This window comes from Equus przewalskii, chromosome 1 (assembly GCF_037783145.1).
Source record: "Equus przewalskii isolate Varuska chromosome 1, EquPr2, whole genome shotgun sequence".
NCBI lineage: Eukaryota > Metazoa > Chordata > Mammalia > Perissodactyla > Equidae > Equus > Equus przewalskii.
The window spans coordinates 147,424,482-147,445,887 of record NC_091831.1 but is presented as its reverse complement, the minus strand read 5'-3'; the positions used below and the strand labels follow the sequence as shown (position 1 = coordinate 147,445,887).

At 40.1% G+C, this 21,406-nt stretch overlaps 1 protein-coding gene across 39 annotated transcripts in view; it reads left to right on the top strand.

The window, feature by feature from the left end:
* MGA (MAX dimerization protein MGA) overlaps positions 1-21,406 on the top strand; it is a 151,222-nt gene that overhangs the window by 46,646 nt on the left and 83,170 nt on the right. For 25 of the 39 annotated variants that reach the window (XR_011529449.1, XR_011529453.1, XR_011529451.1 and 22 more), the window contains exons 1-2: positions 12,169-12,624; positions 20,174-21,304. Coding sequence is in view for 30 of the 39 variants with exons in the window: in XM_070583680.1 (XP_070439781.1) it covers positions 20,241-21,304 (1,064 nt within the window). In the remaining 9 variants the exon portion in view is untranslated. Of the gene's footprint in view, positions 1-6,891; positions 6,942-12,168; positions 12,975-19,474; positions 19,636-20,173; positions 21,305-21,406 lie in introns of those variants that run through there. The other 14 variants (XR_011529452.1, XM_070583472.1, XM_070583569.1 and 11 more) reach the window with 5 other exon arrangements.

Genomic DNA, 21,406 nt, shown 5'->3' with positions numbered 1-21,406 from the left:
TTTCAGAACACTTTATGGTGATTAAAGAAAATTCTTGATTTCCTTAAAAGACATTTTAAATTAAGTGAGAGAATGTAGGAGAATAGGGGAAAACAACCTTAGTATTCAGAATGAGTATAAAAGACTTAAATTTAGGCTTCTGAGACAGTTTATTATAAACTACTAATTGAGGCCAGCCCTTGTGGCCTAGTGGTTAAGTTTGGTGCACTCCACTTTGGTGACCCGGGTTCGGTTCTCGGGTATAGACCAATACCACTCATCTATCAATGGCCATGCTGTGACAGCGGCTCGTATATAAACTAGATGAACGTTAGCAACAGGTGTTAGCTCAGGGCAAATCTTCCTCAGCAAAAAGAGGAAGATTGGCAATGATGTTAGCTTTGGGGGAATCTTCCTAAGCAAAATAAAAAAATTTAAAAGTAAAGTACTAATTGTCTTGGTTATTGTAGAAAAATATTTGATTAAATACATGTACATCATATGATAGAAGTCAAAGACACAATTCCTGCTTTGTAGATTAACTTAGAGCGGTGATTTTTGAAGAATCTTAACTTTCAAATCTGTTGCTCTAAGTTTTCTAAGAAGGTGCAAAATCTCCTTTTTTGAGACTGATCTTTATTTTTCCCTGAGGAAGATTCACCCTGAGCTAACATCTGTGCCAGTCTTCCTCTATTTTGTATGTGGGTCACCACCACAGTGTGGCTGCCGACAAGTGGTGTAGTTCTGTGCCTGGGAACCAAACCAAGGCCGCTGAAGTGCAGCACACCATACTTAACCACTAGGCTGTGGGGCTGGCCCCCTGAGACTGATCTTTTTAAAAGTTTATTTTATGTAGTTGCTTTAAAAGCAATATACTAAATGACTGATATTTTATTTTTAAAGTTATAAGTGATTTGTTAAGAATTAAGCATGGCTAACAGTTATCAAATGATTATACATGTGCTATTCTGCGTGGCACATGCACTGTTCTCTGTGCTTTACATTTATTTATATCTCATTTAATGCTCTTAACAGCTCCTGGAAGTAGGAACTGTTATATTATTTCCATTTTAAAGATGAGGAAACTGAGGCACAAAGAAATTAAGTAATTTACCCAAGTTACACAATCAGGAAATGGTAGAGTTGGGATTTACTGTGACTCCAGAATCTTTGTTTTTAAACACTTTATGGGGCTGCTTTGGTCTATCTGCTGTTGTCCTTCTCTCTCAAGCTTTAATCCCTTAAATTGCACATTATTAGGGCCTACACTTCAGAAATCCTACTCTCAGAAGATCCATTACTCTTTGGGGCTTTGCTGTTTCTTCTGTTCTTGCTGAATCTTACCTGCCTACCCTCCCATCTCGTTTCCCCTTCTTCCAGCAGTGAGACATGGTGTAAATAAAACTAGTAAGATAGGGAAGCCAGGGGACATTTTAATTTTGGTTCTTGAAAGAAAAAATTAGTTTAAAAGGTTTTTTGTATATATAATAAGTGAAAAAAAATTAAGTTAAAGAGAACTATCTAAATATCAGACATTGCAAAACAACTAAAAAGCAGAAACAAAAGCCCAAGGCCTTAAATAACCTACTCTTTATAAATTCCAGTCTCTTCCCCTCTGTTTTTAGAGATAAACGTTTTAGAGCATCAGTGTCGTATTGTTGTCATTCTAGGTTACTGGAAAATTACTTCAATAACCTGTGTGTGCACATTGGTTAGCAATGTATTTTTCATTGTGAATCCCAGTCACAAAAGTCTGAGAAATACTTACATAGCATATATGATACCAAATTTATTTTAATTTTTTTATTCTCTGAGTTCCATGCAGATGGCCCCTCTTTCTTATACACATTTGTTCTTTAGATTTGTCAATCCCGTTTGATAAACTGCAGGTTCCTTTTCCGTGTTGATGTTCTCCAGAGTCACTCTCTAGCTAGGCCTTTGTTTCTCATTCAGCTCCTGTGGCTCTTAACCTTTTTTGGGGGTCATAGATCCCTTTGAAAATCTGAAAAAACTTATGAATTCTCCCTAGAAAATTACACATATGTACATTACACAAACTTCTGCCTACAATTTTAGGAGTTTTGTAGGATATCCTTCCCCTAAATCATTTATGGCTTCAAGATTAGAGCCCCACCTCTACATATACTCCCTGAAAAATTTCATTCGTGTTAATTCTTCCAAATACATAGATGACTTCCCAATCTATATCTTCAATATGATTCTCTCTCCTGAGTACTATACCCTGGTATCCATTTACTTCTTGGCCACCTGGGCGTCCTGTTGCACTACTCCACTTTGTATTTCAAACTTATGAAACCATGTGTAGTTCCTGGAATACATTTTTCTGTTCTTCAATCCCTGTTTTCTTGGTTATTTGTCCCTGCTGACTGATACCTTATTCTTTGAGACATTCTCCCCTCCTTTGCTTCTATGATGCTCCTCTCACCTATTTTTCTCTTATCTCTGTGACTACATCTTCTTTTTTCCTTCCTAGATTCTTCTTTTACCACTTATCTTCTAAATATCTATTTTCCAGGATTGTGAACATAGCCCTCTGAGATCTTTCACTCTCTATACATTTTGGGCAAACTTTTTCAAATCCCTGGTTTCAATTACTTCCTAAATCTTTGTATTTAGCTAAAGTTCAAATTTTTATTTCCAAATGCTTATTAGACATTTCCACTTAGATCAGTGGTTCCTAAATACTTGGGGGATTACATACCCCTTTAAAAATCTAATTAAAGATGTCTCGCTCTCTATGTATAAAAGGACACAGGTACACCAGATTTTGCATATTGTTTTAGGGTGTTCCTGAGCCTCCTAGAGCCGCTTCATGGACTCCTTAGATATCTGTGGTCTTTTTTTTCTTTAAAGATTTTATTTTTCCTTTTTCTCCCCAAAGCCCCCTGGTACATAGTTGTATATTTTTAGTTGTGGGTCTTTCTAGTTGTGGCATGTGGGACGGCGCCTCAGCATGGCTTGATGAGCGGTGCCACGTCCGTGCCCAGGATCTGAACCTGTGCAACCCTGGGCTGCCGAAGCGGAGTGCGTGAACTTAACCACTCGGCCAGGGACTAGCCCCTGTGGTCTTCTAATTAAGAAGTTGTGACCCAAGATGTTCCTGAGCTGCCTTTAATTCAGCATGTCCAAAATCGATGCCATCATCGCCCCAACCCATTTTATTCTTATCCCTCTCACTTATGCCTCTAAATCTAATCATTTGCCTCTTAGTTACTTACTAATTCATTTATTCTGCAAATATGTGAGTGCCTGCTTTATATCTAGCACCAGGCTTAAGCATATAGTGATATACAAAGCAGACATAGTTACTCTGTTTTCTCCAAGCTTACGCTATAGCATAGTGATTAAAAGCATGAACTTTGGGTTCAGACTTTGACTTCTTATTGCTTTATGACCTAGGGCAAATTAACTAACCTCTCTATACCTCAGTTTCGTCTGTGAAATGAGGATAATAGTAGTTGCTGCTTCATTGGTTATTAGGATTAAATGAGTTAATATGTTAAAATGCTCAGTAAATGTTAGCTTTATTATTTGTGGAGGAGATACACATTAAATGATCGTAAATAAATAATTATACATATTTGTAAGTGTTATGAAGTAACAGAATAGGATACTATGAGAGAGAATTTAGACTAGGGAGTAGGGATAGCACTGCTGAGGAGGTGACATTTAGACAGAGCTGAAGAATGAATAGATATTAACTAGGTGAAGATTTTGGAGACTGTAAGCATTTCGGGCAAAAAGAAAAGGTGGTGCAAAGGCCCTGATGTAGGAAACGGTTTGGAGCATTTGAGAAATAGGTCATTGTGCCTGGAGTATGGTAAGTTATGAGGAGAATGATAGGAATGCAGAGATCTGTAGGCCATATTAAGAGTTTGAATTTTATTCTGAATGAAATGAAATGCTAATGGAAGGTTATAAATGGCAGAGATGGCATTAACTGATTTATGTTTAGAAAGGGTCACTTGATGCTTTGTGGAAAATGGATTAGAGAAGAGCTAGAATGCATGCTCATAGATCAAGTTAAGAGTCTTGCAAAAAAAAAAAAAAAATGTTGATTGCAATAGTCCAGATCAGAGCTGTTGGTGTTTAGGACGAGTATGGCAGCAGTGGAGGTGGAATGAAATGTATGGATTTAAAATGTTTTAAGGGGCTGGTCTGATGGCGCAGTGGTTAAGTGTGCACTTTCTGCTTTGGCAGCACGGGGTTCACTGGTTCGGATCCCAGGTGCAGACGTAGCACCACTTGGCAAAGCTATGCTGTAGTAGGCCTCCCACATATAAAGTAGAGGAAGATGGGCACGGATGTTAGCTTAGGGCCAGTCTTCCTCAGAAAAAAAAAAAAAGAGGAGGATTGGCAGCAGATGTTAGCTCAGGACTAACCTTCCTTAAAAAAAAAAGAAATGTTTTAAATTAAGTGCTTCTTTATATATATATATATATATATATTTTTTTTTTTTTTGGGAAGATTAGCCCTGAGCTAATATCTGCTGCCAATCCTCCTCTTTTCACTGAGGAAGACTGGTCCTGAGCTAACATCTGTGCCCATCTTCCATCAGACCAGCTTTATATGTGGGACGCCTACCACAGCATGTCTGCACCTGGGATCTGAACCGGCAAACCCCGGGCCGCCTCAGCAGAACATGTGCACTTAACCACTGCACCACTGGGCCGGCCTAAATTGAGTGCTTCTAAGTACTAGGTACTATAATAGGAACTGAGGGTACAACGTAGAGGTTAAAAAGGATATAATCCCTAACTTATAGTTTGTAGGGGTGGTGGGATGAGTGGGGAGAGATAAGACAATGAAAGAATTATATAGATAAATATAAAAATTAGACCTGTGGTAAGTTCTAGTAAGGACAGGTATTTGGTACTTTGAGAGCATATCATGGTCAGGAAGGTCAGGGATGTAAAATGAACAGGAAAATTTGGTGATTGACTGGACATAGGGGACAGGTGAGGAAGACGAAGCTGTCAAGAATGACTTGGGTTTCTGATGTGAGCAACTATGTAGGTGGATACAGAGAGAAGTCTGATTGGTTCCTAGTCTTGTCATCTCCACACCATCTTAACCAGTGGCCAGAAGTAATTTTCTTAAAACATGTGTCTCTGAGTATACCATATATCTTCTTATAATCCCTTTAATGGCTCCTCTTTTTCTACAAGATGAATTCTCAAACTCTTGCTTGCTAGATACTATATATAATATGGCTTCCTTTGCCTTTTCTAGTCCAATGGGTACGTTCCTGCACAGGTCATGGGCATTTTTAATGGTAGCCACATTATAGTACTGGTGCTTCCTGACTGTGTTCCCTCTCTTGTTCCTCTGTCTTTACAGAGGCTGGCTGCTTTCTGTCTGAAATGCTTTTCTTCTGTACCCACCCTGCCCCTGCTCTTTCATGCCTTGCTAATTTTTGCTCATTCTTTAGTTTTTCTGGGAATTCTTTTCTGACCTCCTCAGTCTGATTTAGCTGCCCTTTGTTTGTGCTTCCATTGCACCCTGGACAGAGAGCCATAATAATAGCATTCTTTATTTTTTGCTGTCATTATTGATTATTCGTTATGTGATAATTAGTTGTCTGATAATTGACTGCAAGCTCTTGAGGGTAAGAATCATGTCTTGTCTTTGTGTTCCAAGATCTATGTGTGGTGAATGCTCAATAAATGTTTGACTCAAAGAATTAATGAAATTCTCTGTTCTTTTATATCATGGGCCTTTGCACAAGCTGTTCTCTCTGCTTAGAATGCCCCTCCTCCTTTGCTTTGTCAACTTCTAGACATCCTTTATTTAACACTAAGCCTTACTTGATACTTTAATGATAGTTCCTCCTTCCACTGTGCTTCCATAACTTTTCTTTTCTGTATCTCTGATAAATATTTTACAGTACAGAGCAAGGATGTAGATGTTTGAATGAGTGAATGTATACGTATCATGAGCATCATGGAGTTGTAGATTGGATATATATTTCCAAGTGTCCAGTCCCGTTTCAAAGGGTAGGTTATGTCTACATGGTACTAATCTTGTTGTATTGATCTTTACATCAGTGTTTTACTCTTACAAAGGCAGCCTTATCTCCAATTTCTGGATAACTTATTGTAGTTCTTTGTTTACTGAATACAGCTGCTGCTTGCAGTATTCTCCTTTTCTCACTCCATTTTCTCCTTCAAGACCAACTCAAAAGTCCTCCTTTTGTAACCTTACTAGATTCCCTAGGCTATGTGAGTTCTTACAGCGTTCCTAGAAGGCTTTTTCCAAACAGCCAACAACAGTTTCACAATGTAATTATCCTGTCTCTTCATCTAGAACTTGAGCTTCATGAGGGGACTTATTTATTTATTTATTTTTTAAAGATCGGCACCTGAGCTAACATCTGTTGCCAATCTTTTATTCTTTTCTTTTCTTCTTCTTCTCCCCAAAGCCCCCCAGTACATAGTTGTATATTCTAGTTGTAGGTCCTGCTGGCTCTGCTATGTGGGACACCACCTCAGCATGGCCTGATGAGCAGTGCCATGTCCACGCCCAGTATCTGAACCAGTGAAATCCTGGGCTGCCGAAGCAGAGTGCATGAACTTAACCACTCGGCCACAGGGCCAGCCTTGAGGGGACTTATTTTTATTCATTCCTTTATTGTTGGTTCAGTGCCTAGCACATAGTTGGTGCTCAACAAATATTTATTTAACTGATTGTATCCCTATTTATTTTCCTTGTGCTTAGGTAACCCAGAGAATGTTGGGTGGAACTAATCCTGGGATGAAAAGTATTGGCCCTGTATAATCTCTACAATTTATAATCTCTATATAGGTAATTTGGATAATGCACTGCATTCAAGTTGCTTGAATAATCTTTATATTCTCTATTTCAATACAGCTTTTTTCTCTCCTTGAACAGGTGTTCCCTGCCCTCCAGTGGTTGGATCACAGCTAACATTTTTAGGAAAGGTAAAGCTTATAAAATTCTTTTACAGTGTTTATTTTTAAGTCATATTTAAAATCCCATTAGGTTTACTTTTCAGATTAAAGAAGTTTTTTTTTTTTTCCTGTTTTTCCTCTTATGTCTGATATGCCTGAAACCCAGCTTAAACTAATTGCAGCTTGACTTAACTCTTCCTTTGCCATCATGAGCCACCATGTGTCCCGCAGTTTTTCTTAAGTATGCAGTGATTGGGGGGTTTATTAAGTCTGACCTTGGTTCTTGGTTTTACTACATTGTTCTTATGTCACTCTACCAATGTCCTAGGATCTTGCCACAGTGCAAAAGCTATCATCCTGTTTTCAGTACCCCACTACCCCACCCCTCCCCGTCCTGCCCCACAACCAAACACACATACTCAAAGTAGCTTGCTAATCATGTGGCCATCCTTTAGTCTGGATTGGGGTGTCTCCTGGCTAATATCCTCTTTTCCTCTGTTGTTACTGATAAGGAGAGGCTGACTCTTGACTTTTTGGCAAGGTGACTTATACCCTATCCCAGGCCTGTCGTATGTTATTTTTTCTCAGAAGACCAATTCTTAGCTATTCAGGGAGCTTGCTATATGGCTAGCAGACATTTATAAATACCTGCTGCAAAGTTTTCAATGGTATACCATTAAATAAGGACAATACAGTAAAATTTTCATCTATCTAAATGTATTTGAAATAAAAGACTATTATTCATTATGAGATATATTCTCCCTAGATTTTTGGTCTTAAAATATTCATTATTTTGGGGCTGGCCCCATGGCCGAGTGGTTCAGTTCGCGCGCTCCGCTGCAGGCAGCCATGTTTTGTTGGTTCAAATCCTGGGCGCGGACATGGCACTGCTCATCAAACCATGCTGAGGCAGCGTCCCACATGCCACAACTAGAAGGACCCACAACGAAAAATATACAACTATGTACTGGGGGGGCTTTGGGGAGAAAAAGGAAAAAAAAAATCTTAAAAAAAAATATTCATTATTTTAAGAAAGAATGGGAATAGTAGGTGGTATACTTCATAAGATAAAAATTTGCTCTCCTTGTGATGGTTATCTAAATCTTTTTTGGGGAAAGTTTCCTCGTCTGTGATGTCCTGGTAGTCTAGGAACTGCTATGTTGACCACCATAGCTCCTTTCCATGAGGCACTGGTGCCCTTCATGTAAACTAAGCATGGCTTCTTTCATATGCATTTGCAGACAATTTTTCAGTCAGAGGATTCTTGATTTTTGCCTGATTCCAGCCTTGCAGTTTACTTGCTGTCTCTCAGTCCTCTTCTTTGGCCAGTAGTTCTAGTTTCTGTTTTTATATGTTCGCATGTGTTTTAAATCTCTGTGCAGCTCTAGGCTTAGTTAAGTAAACTTCTTCCTGTTCTTCCTTTTACACTCTCCTTACTAAATAAGATGTTTCTTCTAAGGGCTTAGTAGTAATATGAAAACTTTTATTTTTTGTTTCTTTTAGACCTATTCTTTTGTATTTTGTAATCTTTCTGAAACTAACTTCCTGAACTTCATTTATTTTCTGATTTCTGACATTTTCCCTGTAGATCTTAGTAAAACAAATTCACTGTTACTAAGTATCTTGTCATCTTGAAGATATTTACTAATTTTTTCTTGTAGATGAGTATATGCAGATGGCACTCCCTGTTACAACTTGTTGCTTTTATTACCAGATGGTAAATTATAGAATCATAACATTTCTTCCAACGCAAAGAATCTGTTTGTCTTTGTTAATTTTCTAGGTAATATTCCATTAAAAGTCATTCAGGCAAAAGGCAGTCAGTAAGTAATTAGACTTTCCTAGAAAAATATTGTTATCTTTTCAAGCATCAGCCCTGGCAGTAATATTTAGCCATTCTTTTAAAGAGAAATAATTTAGGATAAGAATCAATGGTACTAGTTTTTTTCTACTTACAACCATACCCCTTTGGAAAATGTTGGCCAAAGCAGGATGCTTGTTTGTTCATATTACATGAGTATAGTTAAATGTATTATGACTCTGTTTTCCAAATCCCAAATTGTTAGACATTAAATCAATATTTGATATTTGGACTTGGCTGGAGAACTGGGACTGATGGTTTCATATTCATTTATTCAACAAATATTTTGTGTGTGCTGTATTCCAGGCATTGTGTTAGGCAGTGGAATAGAGTGGAGCTAACAGTCTAGTGGGCAAGACATTCATCAATACATAGTTTTAAAAACAGTTACAGTTGTGGTAGGTGCTGTAAAGAAATACAAGGTACTGTGAGAGCATATAACAAGGAGACCTTATCTGATCTTGGGCATTACGTAAAGTTTCCTGAAGAAGTGATGTTTAAGCTTAGGCATGAAGGGTGAAAAGGAGTTAGCTTTGAGACATCTGGGAAGATCTTCATAGGCAGAAGGTAAGGAACATCTGCAGGCTTGAGATACTGGGCAAGAAGAGGGAATGGTGTTTCTTAATGAACATTGATAACATTTCATCACATTTCTATCTTCTTTTCCATCCTTCTCTTAACAGACATTTTCTAAAACATACTTTTAATCACATTACTATGCTGATTAAGAAATTTTTAAATCTCTTCATTGGGTTAAATTATTAGCTCCTTGAGGGTATGCCTCTTGGAACTTTTAATTCTTTAGTCCAAGTTCCAGATATTGGAGCCATTCATACTTTGCCCCTTGACATGAATTGGTTTTAGTTGCAGTACTAAATGGTAGGCAAGGATGGAGTTGTAGATAAGCTAGTATGATTCTTCCCCCCCCCCCCTACCTAGTACACAAGTTTTTATGGCCAGTGAAAGACTTCTTGTTAAAAACAAGCCTCTTTGTAACCCAGTCTGTATGTAGCTCTTATAATGGCCTTTACTGTATTAAGATATTGTAAACAAGACCACAACCCAGGGGTTTTGGGGGGTGGTGATAGTCTCATCTGAAGAGTAAAGTCATTTTCTCTTTTAGTCATTTGAGAGAGGTATGTCTTCAGTAGAAATCAGAACTGAGAAGATGGCATCTGAATAGATTGGATAAGGAATATAGTCTGTCTTGTTGGTGGATTCTGTTAAGTTGTGTCAACTCTTTGGAGTTCTAGTGGAGACATCTGAACAGTGCATGAGGTACCAGTCTTTCTCCTATGCTCAGCATATATACAAGGTACTCAAATATTTGTTGAATAGGAAAAATGTGCATGTAAATGGGATAGGGCCTATGTGTGTATAGAGCAATCTTGTATCAAAACTGTTTACTTTTTAGGCCAGATTGTTTATATTGCATGCATTCTCTGACCCCACCCCCCTAATATTTTGTAAAATCTCTTTGAAAGTTTAACCAAGGGAAAGATTTTTGTGTTAGGCTGGACAAACAAGGTGAGCTATGATAAGTGAAATGAAAGAATTCCACTAGCAAGGTGAAACTCAGAACTATGAACTCTGACAGTTAGCTTGGCATTTTAAAAACTTGGGTTATATAAGGATGCCTTTTAAAGGAAGAAGTTCTTATATATCCAAAGAATACAACCAAGGACCCCAATTTGAGAAACGTTGCAATAAAAGTTGAATGTAACTATTTGAAAGGTTACTTGAAAAACCAAATTAAAAAAGTGGTTACTTGGTACTAGCCTGATAATAAACTAAAACTAGGCCACTGAAATAGTGTGGCAGTATTATTTTCGATTATCTATAAAAACATTTAGAAGTTCTCAGATTGTTGATAGTACATCTCTAGACCTTTATAGGTTATGCAGACCCCACTTTGAAAAACCACCAGTAGTTTACCTCTCCTACCAGGAGATTCAGTGCTGAATTTTGAAAATTTGGTGATGTTTTTTAAAGTATCTGGCATTTCACAATATGTTTGCCTGGTGTATGGAAAGAGTAGCAAAAGAAAATCTGCACTCTCCCTCCCACCGTGTCATCACAGATTCTCCAATTAGAGGTATCATTTGTGTTAACTTGTCTCTTTTGGGATGCAGACTACTACCACTAGGCATGGTTGTTAAGCAGTCATCAGTCATTTACACCTTAGGATCAGATGCTTTAATGGTAAATCAACACAACTTTTATTTCTGCCTCAGAAAATGGAAATTTTGTGTAAGGAAACCTTAGACCCTTGAGAGGAAGGCATTCTTGGACGAGGTGGGAGATTCTGACGAGGCAGCTTGCAAGAAAGAGGTTTTTGGGGTTAGAGGAGGAAGGTGTCAAAGAAATTGTTACTTTTCAGTTTTGCCTAGGATCTTGGGTATTATTCATTTGTTACACTCATAATGCTCTCGTTGTCAGTGCCTGAAAGGGGGTTTCAGAGCAACTTCACAAGTCTGTAAACTTGAGCCTACACATTTTCCAGTCCATGTTAATTCCAGCAGAGTTTCTCCCCATGATGTGGCATATCCTCTCAGGAAGAGCAGATGAGGAGAAAGAAGACCCTTCCTAATATGCCTGGAGTCCATCTCAGATCAGTCCTGTTGGACAAGCCGCCTCCTCCTGGCTCCTTTCTGTCAACCTCCTCCACAGTGTTTTGTAGTAAGTCACCTAGCATGTAGTAGGTTCTCAGTACTTGCTAATTCTTCTAAAAAGAGTGAAAGAAAACTGTTTGGAAACATGGACCACAACTTCTGCTCTTTTGCTACCTACTTCTGTTTTTGCCTCTTTTCCCCTCACTTTAAACAACCCTCCTTTTTTACCGGAGTATTAGCAGCACAAAAGAAAGAGCAGCTGGCAAGAAGAAAGATAATTTTTGATGTTTGGTTGGGAGAAATACTGTCCGTTAACTTAGTTCAGCAACTGCCTGACACAGAATAGAGATTCGGTAATTTTTTCTTTGCATCTCCTAGCTTAAAAATCTTGAACAAAAACCGAAAACAGGATCAAGGAATTAAAGCTCAGATCATACTCTATCGTGCAGAATTCTTATTTCCACGTTTTACTGTTTTATCAGGCCACCTTTCATCTTTATATTAGGCCAGTTAGTGGCAGCTCTTCTTTCCTTCCCACTCAGCAGTGAGGTTTTCGGTCTCCTTCCTACTTTCCTAGTGTTCTTCGGTCGTGGAGGTTGCAAACTCGACCACCCGTCTCTCGAGGTTTTCTTCCAGGTTTCCCGACGTTCAGGCGCTCCGCAAGCTCTCAGCACATTGGGAGGAAGATCTCGGGCTCATTTGACGGGCTTGCGAAGCCGCGGGGGCTGCGGAGCCCCATGGGGGTGGGGCTGGGCGCGGCCGGGGCGGGGCCGGCGAGGAGCCCAGGGGAACCGGTGGCGGGCACAGTGGAGAAAGCCCGCGGGCACAGGGTTCACAGTTTTCGCGAAGGCTTCGTGTGCGAGGCTGAGGGAATTGGGGTGCCTTCCTCCTGCCGTACCTTTCTTGATTCTGGAAGCTTCAGTAGGCTTTTCTCGGTTGCTGGGACCCGGAAAGACAGCGGCTTCAGCTCCAGGGGCGGGTCTCAAGGGTCTTGTCGCTGCTCCGGGGCCGTTTGGCCTCCTGTTGTTGGGGGAGGGGCGAGGGAGGTGCTGCTCTCGCCTTCTTTTGCGCTTGCGCGGCGGGCTCCGAGCGGGTAGGAGCGCGTGCGCGGTGACGTGGACGTCCGGTGCGCGCGCAGGCTCTTCAGCTGGAGCGGACACACGGTGTGCGAACCGAACAGAATAACCCGCCCCCGGCGGGATGTGAAGGACTCCGGGTGAGGCCGGCCACGCCCCGCACGGTAACTCTCGGGCCTGGGTGGAGGGCGTCGCTTTAGAACTGGCCCGATTGGAGTTTTTCGAGAGTTTGAAGCTCTTGTGTATTTGAGCGGCGTGAGAAGCGTTCCGCTGAGCGATCTTCGCACGCCCTGGCCAGGCTGGGCCTTGCGCGCGGCCGCTTTTGGCGTGCGCCTCTGGTCCTCTGAGCGAGGCTGCGCATGTCGCCTCGCGCGCGTACGCGGCCTCACTTCCGCGTCGCGCCGCGAACTAACCGGGAACATCGACGCCAGAGAGCGCGGCCACGAGGCGGGCGGGGTGAGAAGTGCCCATGGCGCGGCCCTGCCCTCGCGTGCGTGGGGTGCCGCGCCGCATGGTACGATGGGCGCGGGGCTTTAGGTCGAGAGCGGTGTTTGTGCGCTTTACATTTTGCAGCCCAGGTCTCCGGGGTTCCAAAACTCCGAGGGAAACGGCGCTGACGTCGCTTTTCTAAGGAGCTGTGTGCAGCGTTTTGACACCTGTACAAACGTCTCTTCTAGCATGTAATTTCCGGGCAAGTTGTTTGAGGCAGGACCGCGAGTTTAATCAAGAAGGAGGGCGAGGAAGTGAGCTAGCTGTATAGGAGTGGGAACTTGGTAAACAAAGGACCGGTGGTTCGTAAGTGCAAGAAATGAGGGCGGGGGGAAACAGGTGGGTAGAGCAGGTGTTCTGTTCTTTTTTTTTCTTTCTGTGGGGCAGCCTTTGGCTGGTTCTCTGTTTATGAGATTTCCCGCTTCAGTTAAATTGTCAAGTAGGTCTCTGCTCTCAGTGGTAGGTGGGACCGGGACATTAAACCGCTCCTAGCGCCAGTAACCAAAGTTGAGGAATCTGTGTGCGAAAAGTATAGAGAAGTTAGAGATCATTTCAAACTGCGTTGAGAGTGCAAAATGTTTTGCTGTGAAGATTTTTGCTTTGCCTTCGGAACCCTGGGGATGCCTCCTTCTGGCGAGGGTGGAAGCAGGGAGGGCTGAAGGAGGTCTGAAAGGAGGCAGAACGGAGGTCTGTTCTGGTGGCAGAACAACGTGAGTAACCAAAGTACACCTTCTGAGGGAAGACCACTCTCGTAGGGTTCGCGTCGCCGAAACAGACACGTGGGTCAAGAGAACTTTTGAGCCCACCCGCGCGCCGCCCGTGCGTGTTGTGAAGCTACCCAGGCTGGTGCGGCAGGGTCCCTGGCAGAATGCTTTGCCTGTTCTTTTTGGGCGCGACGCCGCGGTTAGCCTGCAGGGAAAGTGCCTAGAGGCGGCGTGACGGCTGCTGGGAAGGGGGCTGGCCTGGGAGGGCCGAGTGGCTGGTTGTGTAGTCTCCACGGTAACCGATTGCGTCTGGATCCCGCCGAGCGATCGGCGGGTTCCGGCCGGCGGCACGTGATCTCTCCGAACTCCTCTTCCTTGGAAGAGCTTTCCTTGCGGCATTTTTCACGTGGTTCTTGGCCAGTTGGCCTCTGTAGTTGAAAAGCGGTAATTGTGGGGCGTTGATAGTCGACGGCGACTGCTCCTGCCCGGGACTAGCAGGAGACCTTTTTACTTCCAAGGGTTTGGGATCAGCACTAGTGCTTCTTACCGCCGTAGGGTTATGTTTCCACTGGTCGTGTGGGTTGAGTGGGTTGGGTTCACTTAACAGAAAACACATGCTTGGGACTAGAGGAAATGCACTGCCCTGGCTGTCTTGCCATACTTACTAAAAGTTCAACAGATTTTATTTAGGCAACTGCTAGGGACATGAGAACTTGCTAACCCGCGAGTTGTAGTTAAGGGACCAGTCCTAGGAATAGAAAATGCTCCCGAAGCCTGCAGTAACGAATCGTCTCTGGGGAGAGAAGAGGGTGTACTATCTTAAGGCAAATGCAGTTCTGTGCCTTAAAACCTAACGAATTTCATATAGTACTTTGAAATTTACCTTCTAGGGTTGTAGTGATGATAAAATGCCTAGGATATTGTCTGGTCCGAAGTAAGTGCTTACTAATAGATAGCAAACGCCTTTTATTTCATTATTAAAATTAACGTACTATCAGTTAAGAGCTGATAGTTGGCTGTTCCGCTGTCTGCCACCATTTGCTGTCTTATTTTCTGTTTATACTTATAGCCAAATTCTATTTTACTTATGATTTTTCAAATTTCTGGGCCCATTATATGTTGATAAATACTGAAATTCGAGTGAACCTATTCTCTCACAACTTGAATTTCAAAAACGTAGTTTAATTTCGCCATACTCTTGTAGTGAATTATATTATATTAAGGAACAAACCAACGTCTTGGTGCCTGCTATACTATTATGGTTATTTTTAGCAACTCTGGAAACATTCAGAATGGGTTGACCAGCATTTGAATATTTTTGTGTTTTTAAAGTAATAGTATTGATTTGGAATTTTGACTTGGTGTTTTTTTGGTGGAGGGTCAGTACATGAATTGTTGAATTAGGTAACTACCTAGTAAACTAGCTAGTGTATTTTGTAAGTTGTGTGAGGGTCATCGCCTTAATAGTTAAACATTTCCCAAAGAGGTCATTGGTGAAAAGATGTTTATTTATGGAACTTGCCGCATTACTTACCTGTAAACATTCTCTGTGAAAGTATATGTGTGTGTGTGTCTTTCTCATGTGACATTTTCAGAATGTTGCTTAGAGTATTTCCCATCCACAGCTAAACTTATTTCCTCGGCTCATTATTATAGCTATTTTATGTAGATAAGTGCTTGATGTTGAAAAGCTCAACTGAGATTTTTTTGAATGTTAAGTTATATATATGTGCCCAAACTCTGGTCTTCCTTAAAGCTTTTAGAGAGTCAAATACAGAATATTTTTTAGAATCTCGCTGGAAGGAGATTTGTTTCTTCATGAGTAGCCTAGCCCTTCCTAACAGTACATTTGATTTTTGCAATTGGTTCAAGTTGTCTTAGACTTCACAGTGGTGTTTGTGTCTGAAACTGCTGAATATGCTGCATTGATTATCCTTTGACAAGAAAATCTAATATAATATCACCAAAGCATAGGCATATGCTTATATGAAGTGGAATCTGTGCTTAAAGATTGAGGTGAGGGGCCAGCCCCGTGGCTGAGTGGTTAAGTTCAGGCGCTTGGCTTCATCCGGCCAGGATTCTGCTGGTTCAAATCCTGGGCGTGGACATGGCACTGCTCATCAGGCCATACTGAGGTGGCATCCCATATGCCATAACTAGAAGGACCCGCAACTGAAAATACACAACTGTGTACTGTGGGGCTTTGGGGAGAAAAAGGAAAAAAAAAAAAGATATGGAATAACAATTTGATGCCTCGTTCCTAAACCAGTAGCAGTGTTTGGTTCAAGATGGTGATGGTTTGAGTCATAAGTTAGATCTTTATGGGACTGGCCCCATGGCCCAGTGATTAAGTTTGTGCGCAGCCCAGGGTTTCGCCAGTTTGGATCCTGGGTGCGGACCTAGCATGGCTCATCGGGCCATGCTGAGGCAGTGTCCCACATTGCACAACCAGAAAGACCTACAACTACAATATACAACTATGTACTGAGGGGCTTCCCGGAGAGGAAGGAAAAGGAGAAAAAAAAAGATTGGCAACAGATGTTAGCTCAGGCGCCAATCTTTAGATCTTTGGTTTTATGCATTTGATCAACTCATGGAATGACTTGGAGGATTTTTTGAAAAAAGATCTTATACAGATCAGAAGTCTAAAAATTCTAACTTTTTCTTGTCTTCATATACATTTTTACATTTTAAAAATTATATTAGATACCTGTGTACAGCTGAGTCCAAATAGGGCAGTCTGCTTTTCTGCACTTGTTTTTTTTGTTTAGGCAAAAAGAAAAATTTGAGATGCGTGTGTGACATTTTGTAGATGAATTATTTAAAGTTAGTGATTTTTAAAGCATTGGTTAAAACTTGTTTGCCCTAGTTTTACCTGTAATGATCTGAAAACCAAGATTTTAATATTATTAGAAGATAGTGTTTAAGAGATTTCAACTGTTTATTCATAGGTGTGGGATTGCTAAAATTTTTTGTTAGGTAGTCCTTTGGCACCTTAGTCATATTTAAATACACTTTAATAAGAATGTTTTGTATGATTGCTCACAAAAATAGTTGGTGATTTGTAGCAAAACCTTGAACTTTATGGGGTAGGTACAGGATTAGGGGTTTGCATTGTTTGTGTTATACACCATTGCAGAGATAGTCATTTTTGTTCTCTAAGCTTTACTGTTTTTACCTTTGTCACCTTATTTGTGACTTCTAAGTATGTTTAAATTTTTTTAATTTAATTTTTTTAATTTTTAATTTTTTAATTAAGATTATGATAATTTACAACCTTGTGAAATTTCAGTTATACTAAGTATGTTTAAATTTTGTCTTAGCCATCTCTGATAGGTTTTGCTTACACTGGTTAGTGTTGGGAAACTGATAACTTGATTGTCTGAAGCCTGAGGCAGTTTTTGAAAAGAATCACCCTAAATTTTTTCTACTGCTTAAAAATAAACTCCAAATCACAGGAGAGATTCTTTTTATACCTTTCCTTGGATTTAGAGCTTTAGTGTTAGGAAGTGGGTTTTTGTTTTTATATCTAGCCATAATAGGAAACAATAGCCTACTTTTATGAAGTCTTGATTTTTAAAATATGTGTTATCCTCAGGCTAGCAAATATTTTAAGTTTTGGAGCTTTTTTTTTTAAAGATTTTATTTTTTTCCTTTTTCTCCCCAAAGCCCCCTGGTACATAGTTGTATATTCTTCGTTGTGGGTCCTTCTAGTTGTGGCATGTGGGACACCGCCTCAGCGTGGCTCGATGAGCGGTGCCATGTCTGCGCCCAGGATTCGAACCCGTGAAACACTGGGCTGCCTGCAGCGGAGTGCGCAAACTTAACCACTCGGCCACGGGGCCGGCCCCAAGTTTTGGAGCTTTTAAAACAATTTTCTTATTTTGTCGTGTGGCCAGTTCTGAAAGAAGAGGTAAAATTCAGATGCTTTTGCTACTTGTCAGTAGCTCTGATGAAAGGTAAAATTAGACTTTTTAATTAAAATGAGGAGCAGCAATACGTGGCTGAATTTGATTAATCAAAATTACTGACCCACTTACATAGGAGTAGTGATGTAGCATCTTTTTTGTATAAAAGCTATTTGGAGGAGATAGCTCTGTATCTTGTAGAATATTAGGTAATTTAACACGTCAGTTCAGTTGAATTTAACAATCGCAGGTTTCTTTATAACTTTTAATGGGGTATATAATTCACATAACATAAAATGGACCATTTTAGAGGATACACTTTAGTGGTTTTTAGTTCTTGAACATGTCTGTCACCCCCAAAGAAACCCCATACCCATTAGCAATTGTCCCAAATATCCCTCTCCTCCTACCCTGGCAACCACTAATCTACCTTCTGTCTCTATAGATTTGTCTGTTCTGGACATTTCATATAAATGGAATCATACAACATACGTGGTGTTTTTATTATAACTTTTAAGAATTAATTAATTTATTTTAACTTTATTTATTTGTTTGCTGAGGAAGATTAGCCCTGAGCTAACATCTGTGCCAGTCATCTTTTTTATAGTGAGTCACTGCCACAGAACAGCCACCAATGAGTGGTATAGGTCTGTAACTGGGATCTGAACCCAGGCTGCTGAAGCAGTGTGCTGAACTTAACCAGTAGGTCATGGGGCCTTAACTTTATTTTTTGAATACGTTGTATGTTCACAAGATACAAAATTTAGAAAATCTCAGAGAATGTGTTTTCCCAGCCACTCTATTTTCCCTTGATATAGCCAATGGTACTAGGTCCTCTTCTATATTTACAGATAGTCTATGTCACGCAAATACATACGTATTCTTTTCTTTCTTTGACGTTTGTTTTTTTAACTATGTAAAGAACTATAGCATAATCTATAACTCATTTGAACATTTTGTCCTTAATATATGTTGTAAATAATTTTGAGTGGGTCTATAAAGTTTATACATTCTGTTTTATAGCTGCAGAATATTCCACTCTATGGATTTACCACCATTTATTTAACCAGCCTCTGTTGATGGACATTTTCCCCCCAGGCTTTTGCTGTTATGAATGGAAATGCAGGGAATAATCTTGTACATATCGTTTATCATGGATGTGTGTGCATGCGCACTCTTGTGTATATTTAAGATAAAGTCCTGGAAGAACTGCTGTTTCGTAGGATATATGCATTTGTACTTTTGATATTTTTATGTTGCCCTGTGTCATAGAGATTCTGTCATCTTACCCTCTCAGGTACTGGTTAGATAAGAATGCCGTTTGACCTACACCCTTTCCAACAACCTCTACGAAACTCTGATTTTTGCCATTTGATAGGGTAAAAACAATATCTCAGAATGGTTTTAATTTGCATTTTTTCCTATTCTGAGACTGTACATTTTCATAGACATTTGCTTTTTCTATCCTTTGCCCATATTTATATTTGGTTTTTGGTCTTATTGATTTATAGGCACACTTTTTTTTTTAAAGATTTTATTTTTCCTTTTTCTCCCCAAAGTCCCCCGATACACAGTTGTATATTTTTAGTTGTGGGTCCTTCCAGTTGTGGCATGTGGGATGCCGCCTCAGCATGGCTTGGTGAACGGTGTCATGTCCACGCCCAGGATCAGAACCAGTGAAACCCTGGGCCCCGGAAGCAGAGCACACAAACTTACCCACTTGGCCATGGGGCTGGCCCCTGTAGGAACACTTTTTATGTTAGGGAATTGAGTTCTTTGTGATAGAAGTTGCAAGTACTTTTTCCCAGTTAGTCATTTTTTTTTTTGATTTTGCTTGAATGATTTCTGTCAGATGTAAAAAATTTAGATGATGGTGAATTTATCAAAAATGTTTTTGTCTTATTGGCTTCTAGGTTTTGTGTCCTACTTATTATCAAAAAGCTTTTCTCAGGATTTCTTTAAGAATTAAAAGAAATATGGTGAGACATTGCGTAGGGAGGATTGAAATGTTTGATTCTTCTGAAATTTCTTTCAATGAGAGATCTGAAGTGTAGAGCTGACTGTTTCTTTTCCAGTAAGTTGCAGTGATTTGTCATGGTTTCTTTAAATATATGTGTTAACAAGTTAAGATAGCATTTTACTTATTTATGAATCCATGCCAAAACCATTATAAAGAGCTAATTCTGTACAGTGGTAACATGGAAATTTATTTATTTTTATTCATCCCAGGAGAACTTGCTGTGTAACGAAATCCTCTAGCAAATTAATTCATAAAGTGTGAGGGTCCTTTTTAAATGCACATAACCTTCCAATGTAATCTCCTTAAGTTTGTATACTTTTATATAGTTTTTCTAAAACAAGTGTATAGTATCTACAGTGAGTTATTGGAGGGCTGGGATATGAGTAATTTAATTAGATTAACTGGAAAAACATAATTAAAAATTTCAGAATGAATATCCGTACAGTGATTGAGAAAAAGGTAGAAGCAAAAAGTCTTAGGAGAATTTAAGCATATATTTTGGGGGTAATATATTCTTGTATTTTTGTTAACAAAGTAAATATTCAATTGATTAAAGGAGTTTTGTTTTTTGTTCTTTTGTTTGTTTTTTTAGGCTAGTGAGGCCATTGTGACTATGTGGTGACTACAGTTATCTTACTCCTGAGTTTCCCACTGGAATCATGGAGGAGAAACAGCAGATTATATTGGCTAATCAAGATGGTGGGACAGTGGCAGGAACAGCACCTACCTTCTTTGTCATCCTAAAACAGCCAGGAAATGGCAAAACTGATCAAGGAATTTTGGTTACTAATCGAGATGCCTGTGCTTTGGCTAGTAGTGTGTCATCACCAGGAAAATCTAAAGGGAAGATTTGCCTTCCAGCTGATTGTACTGTAGGAGGAATCACTGTCACCTTGGATAACAATAGTATGTGGAATGAGTTCTATCATCGAAGCACAGAGATGATTCTGACCAAGCAGGGAAGACGCATGTTTCCTTACTGTCGTTATTGGATAACAGGTTTAGATTCAAATATGAAATATATCCTTGTCATGGATATATCTCCTGTGGATAACCATCGTTATAAATGGAATGGTCGCTGGTGGGAACCTAGTGGGAAGGCTGAGCCCCATGTTTTGGGGAGGGTTTTTATTCATCCAGAATCTCCTTCCACAGGTCATTATTGGATGCATCAACCAGTATCTTTCTATAAACTCAAACTTACCAACAATACACTGGACCAAGAAGGGCATATCATCTTGCACTCTATGCATCGATATCTGCCAAGGCTTCATTTGGTGCCTGCAGAAAAGGCTACTGAAGTGATACAATTAAATGGCCCTGGTGTCCACACTTTTACGTTCCCACAGACGGAATTTTTTGCGGTAACAGCTTATCAGAACATTCAGATTACCCAGCTGAAAATAGATTACAATCCGTTTGCTAAAGGCTTCCGGGATGATGGACTGAATAGTAAGCCCCAGAGAGATGGAAAACAAAAGAACAGCTCTGATCAAGAAGGGAATAGTGTTCCCAGTTCTCCTGGTCAACGAGTCCGTCTTACAGAAGGTGAGGGGTCAGATATACAGCTAACTGATTCGGATGCTTTATCGAGAGGTCATGAAACATCAGGCAAGGGTTTGGAGAAGCCTTCCCTTAATGTAAAACGAGACTTTCTTGGTTTCATGGATATTGATTCAGCACTTGGTGAAGTTCCTCAGCTGAAGCAAGAGGTTTCTGAAAGGTAAGTAACAATCTTTCTGTTCTTAGAGATAAAAAGAAGATTTTGGACTTAACATATCGGTTAGGTGGACTGCTGACTTTAGATATTGGTAAATGTAAGACA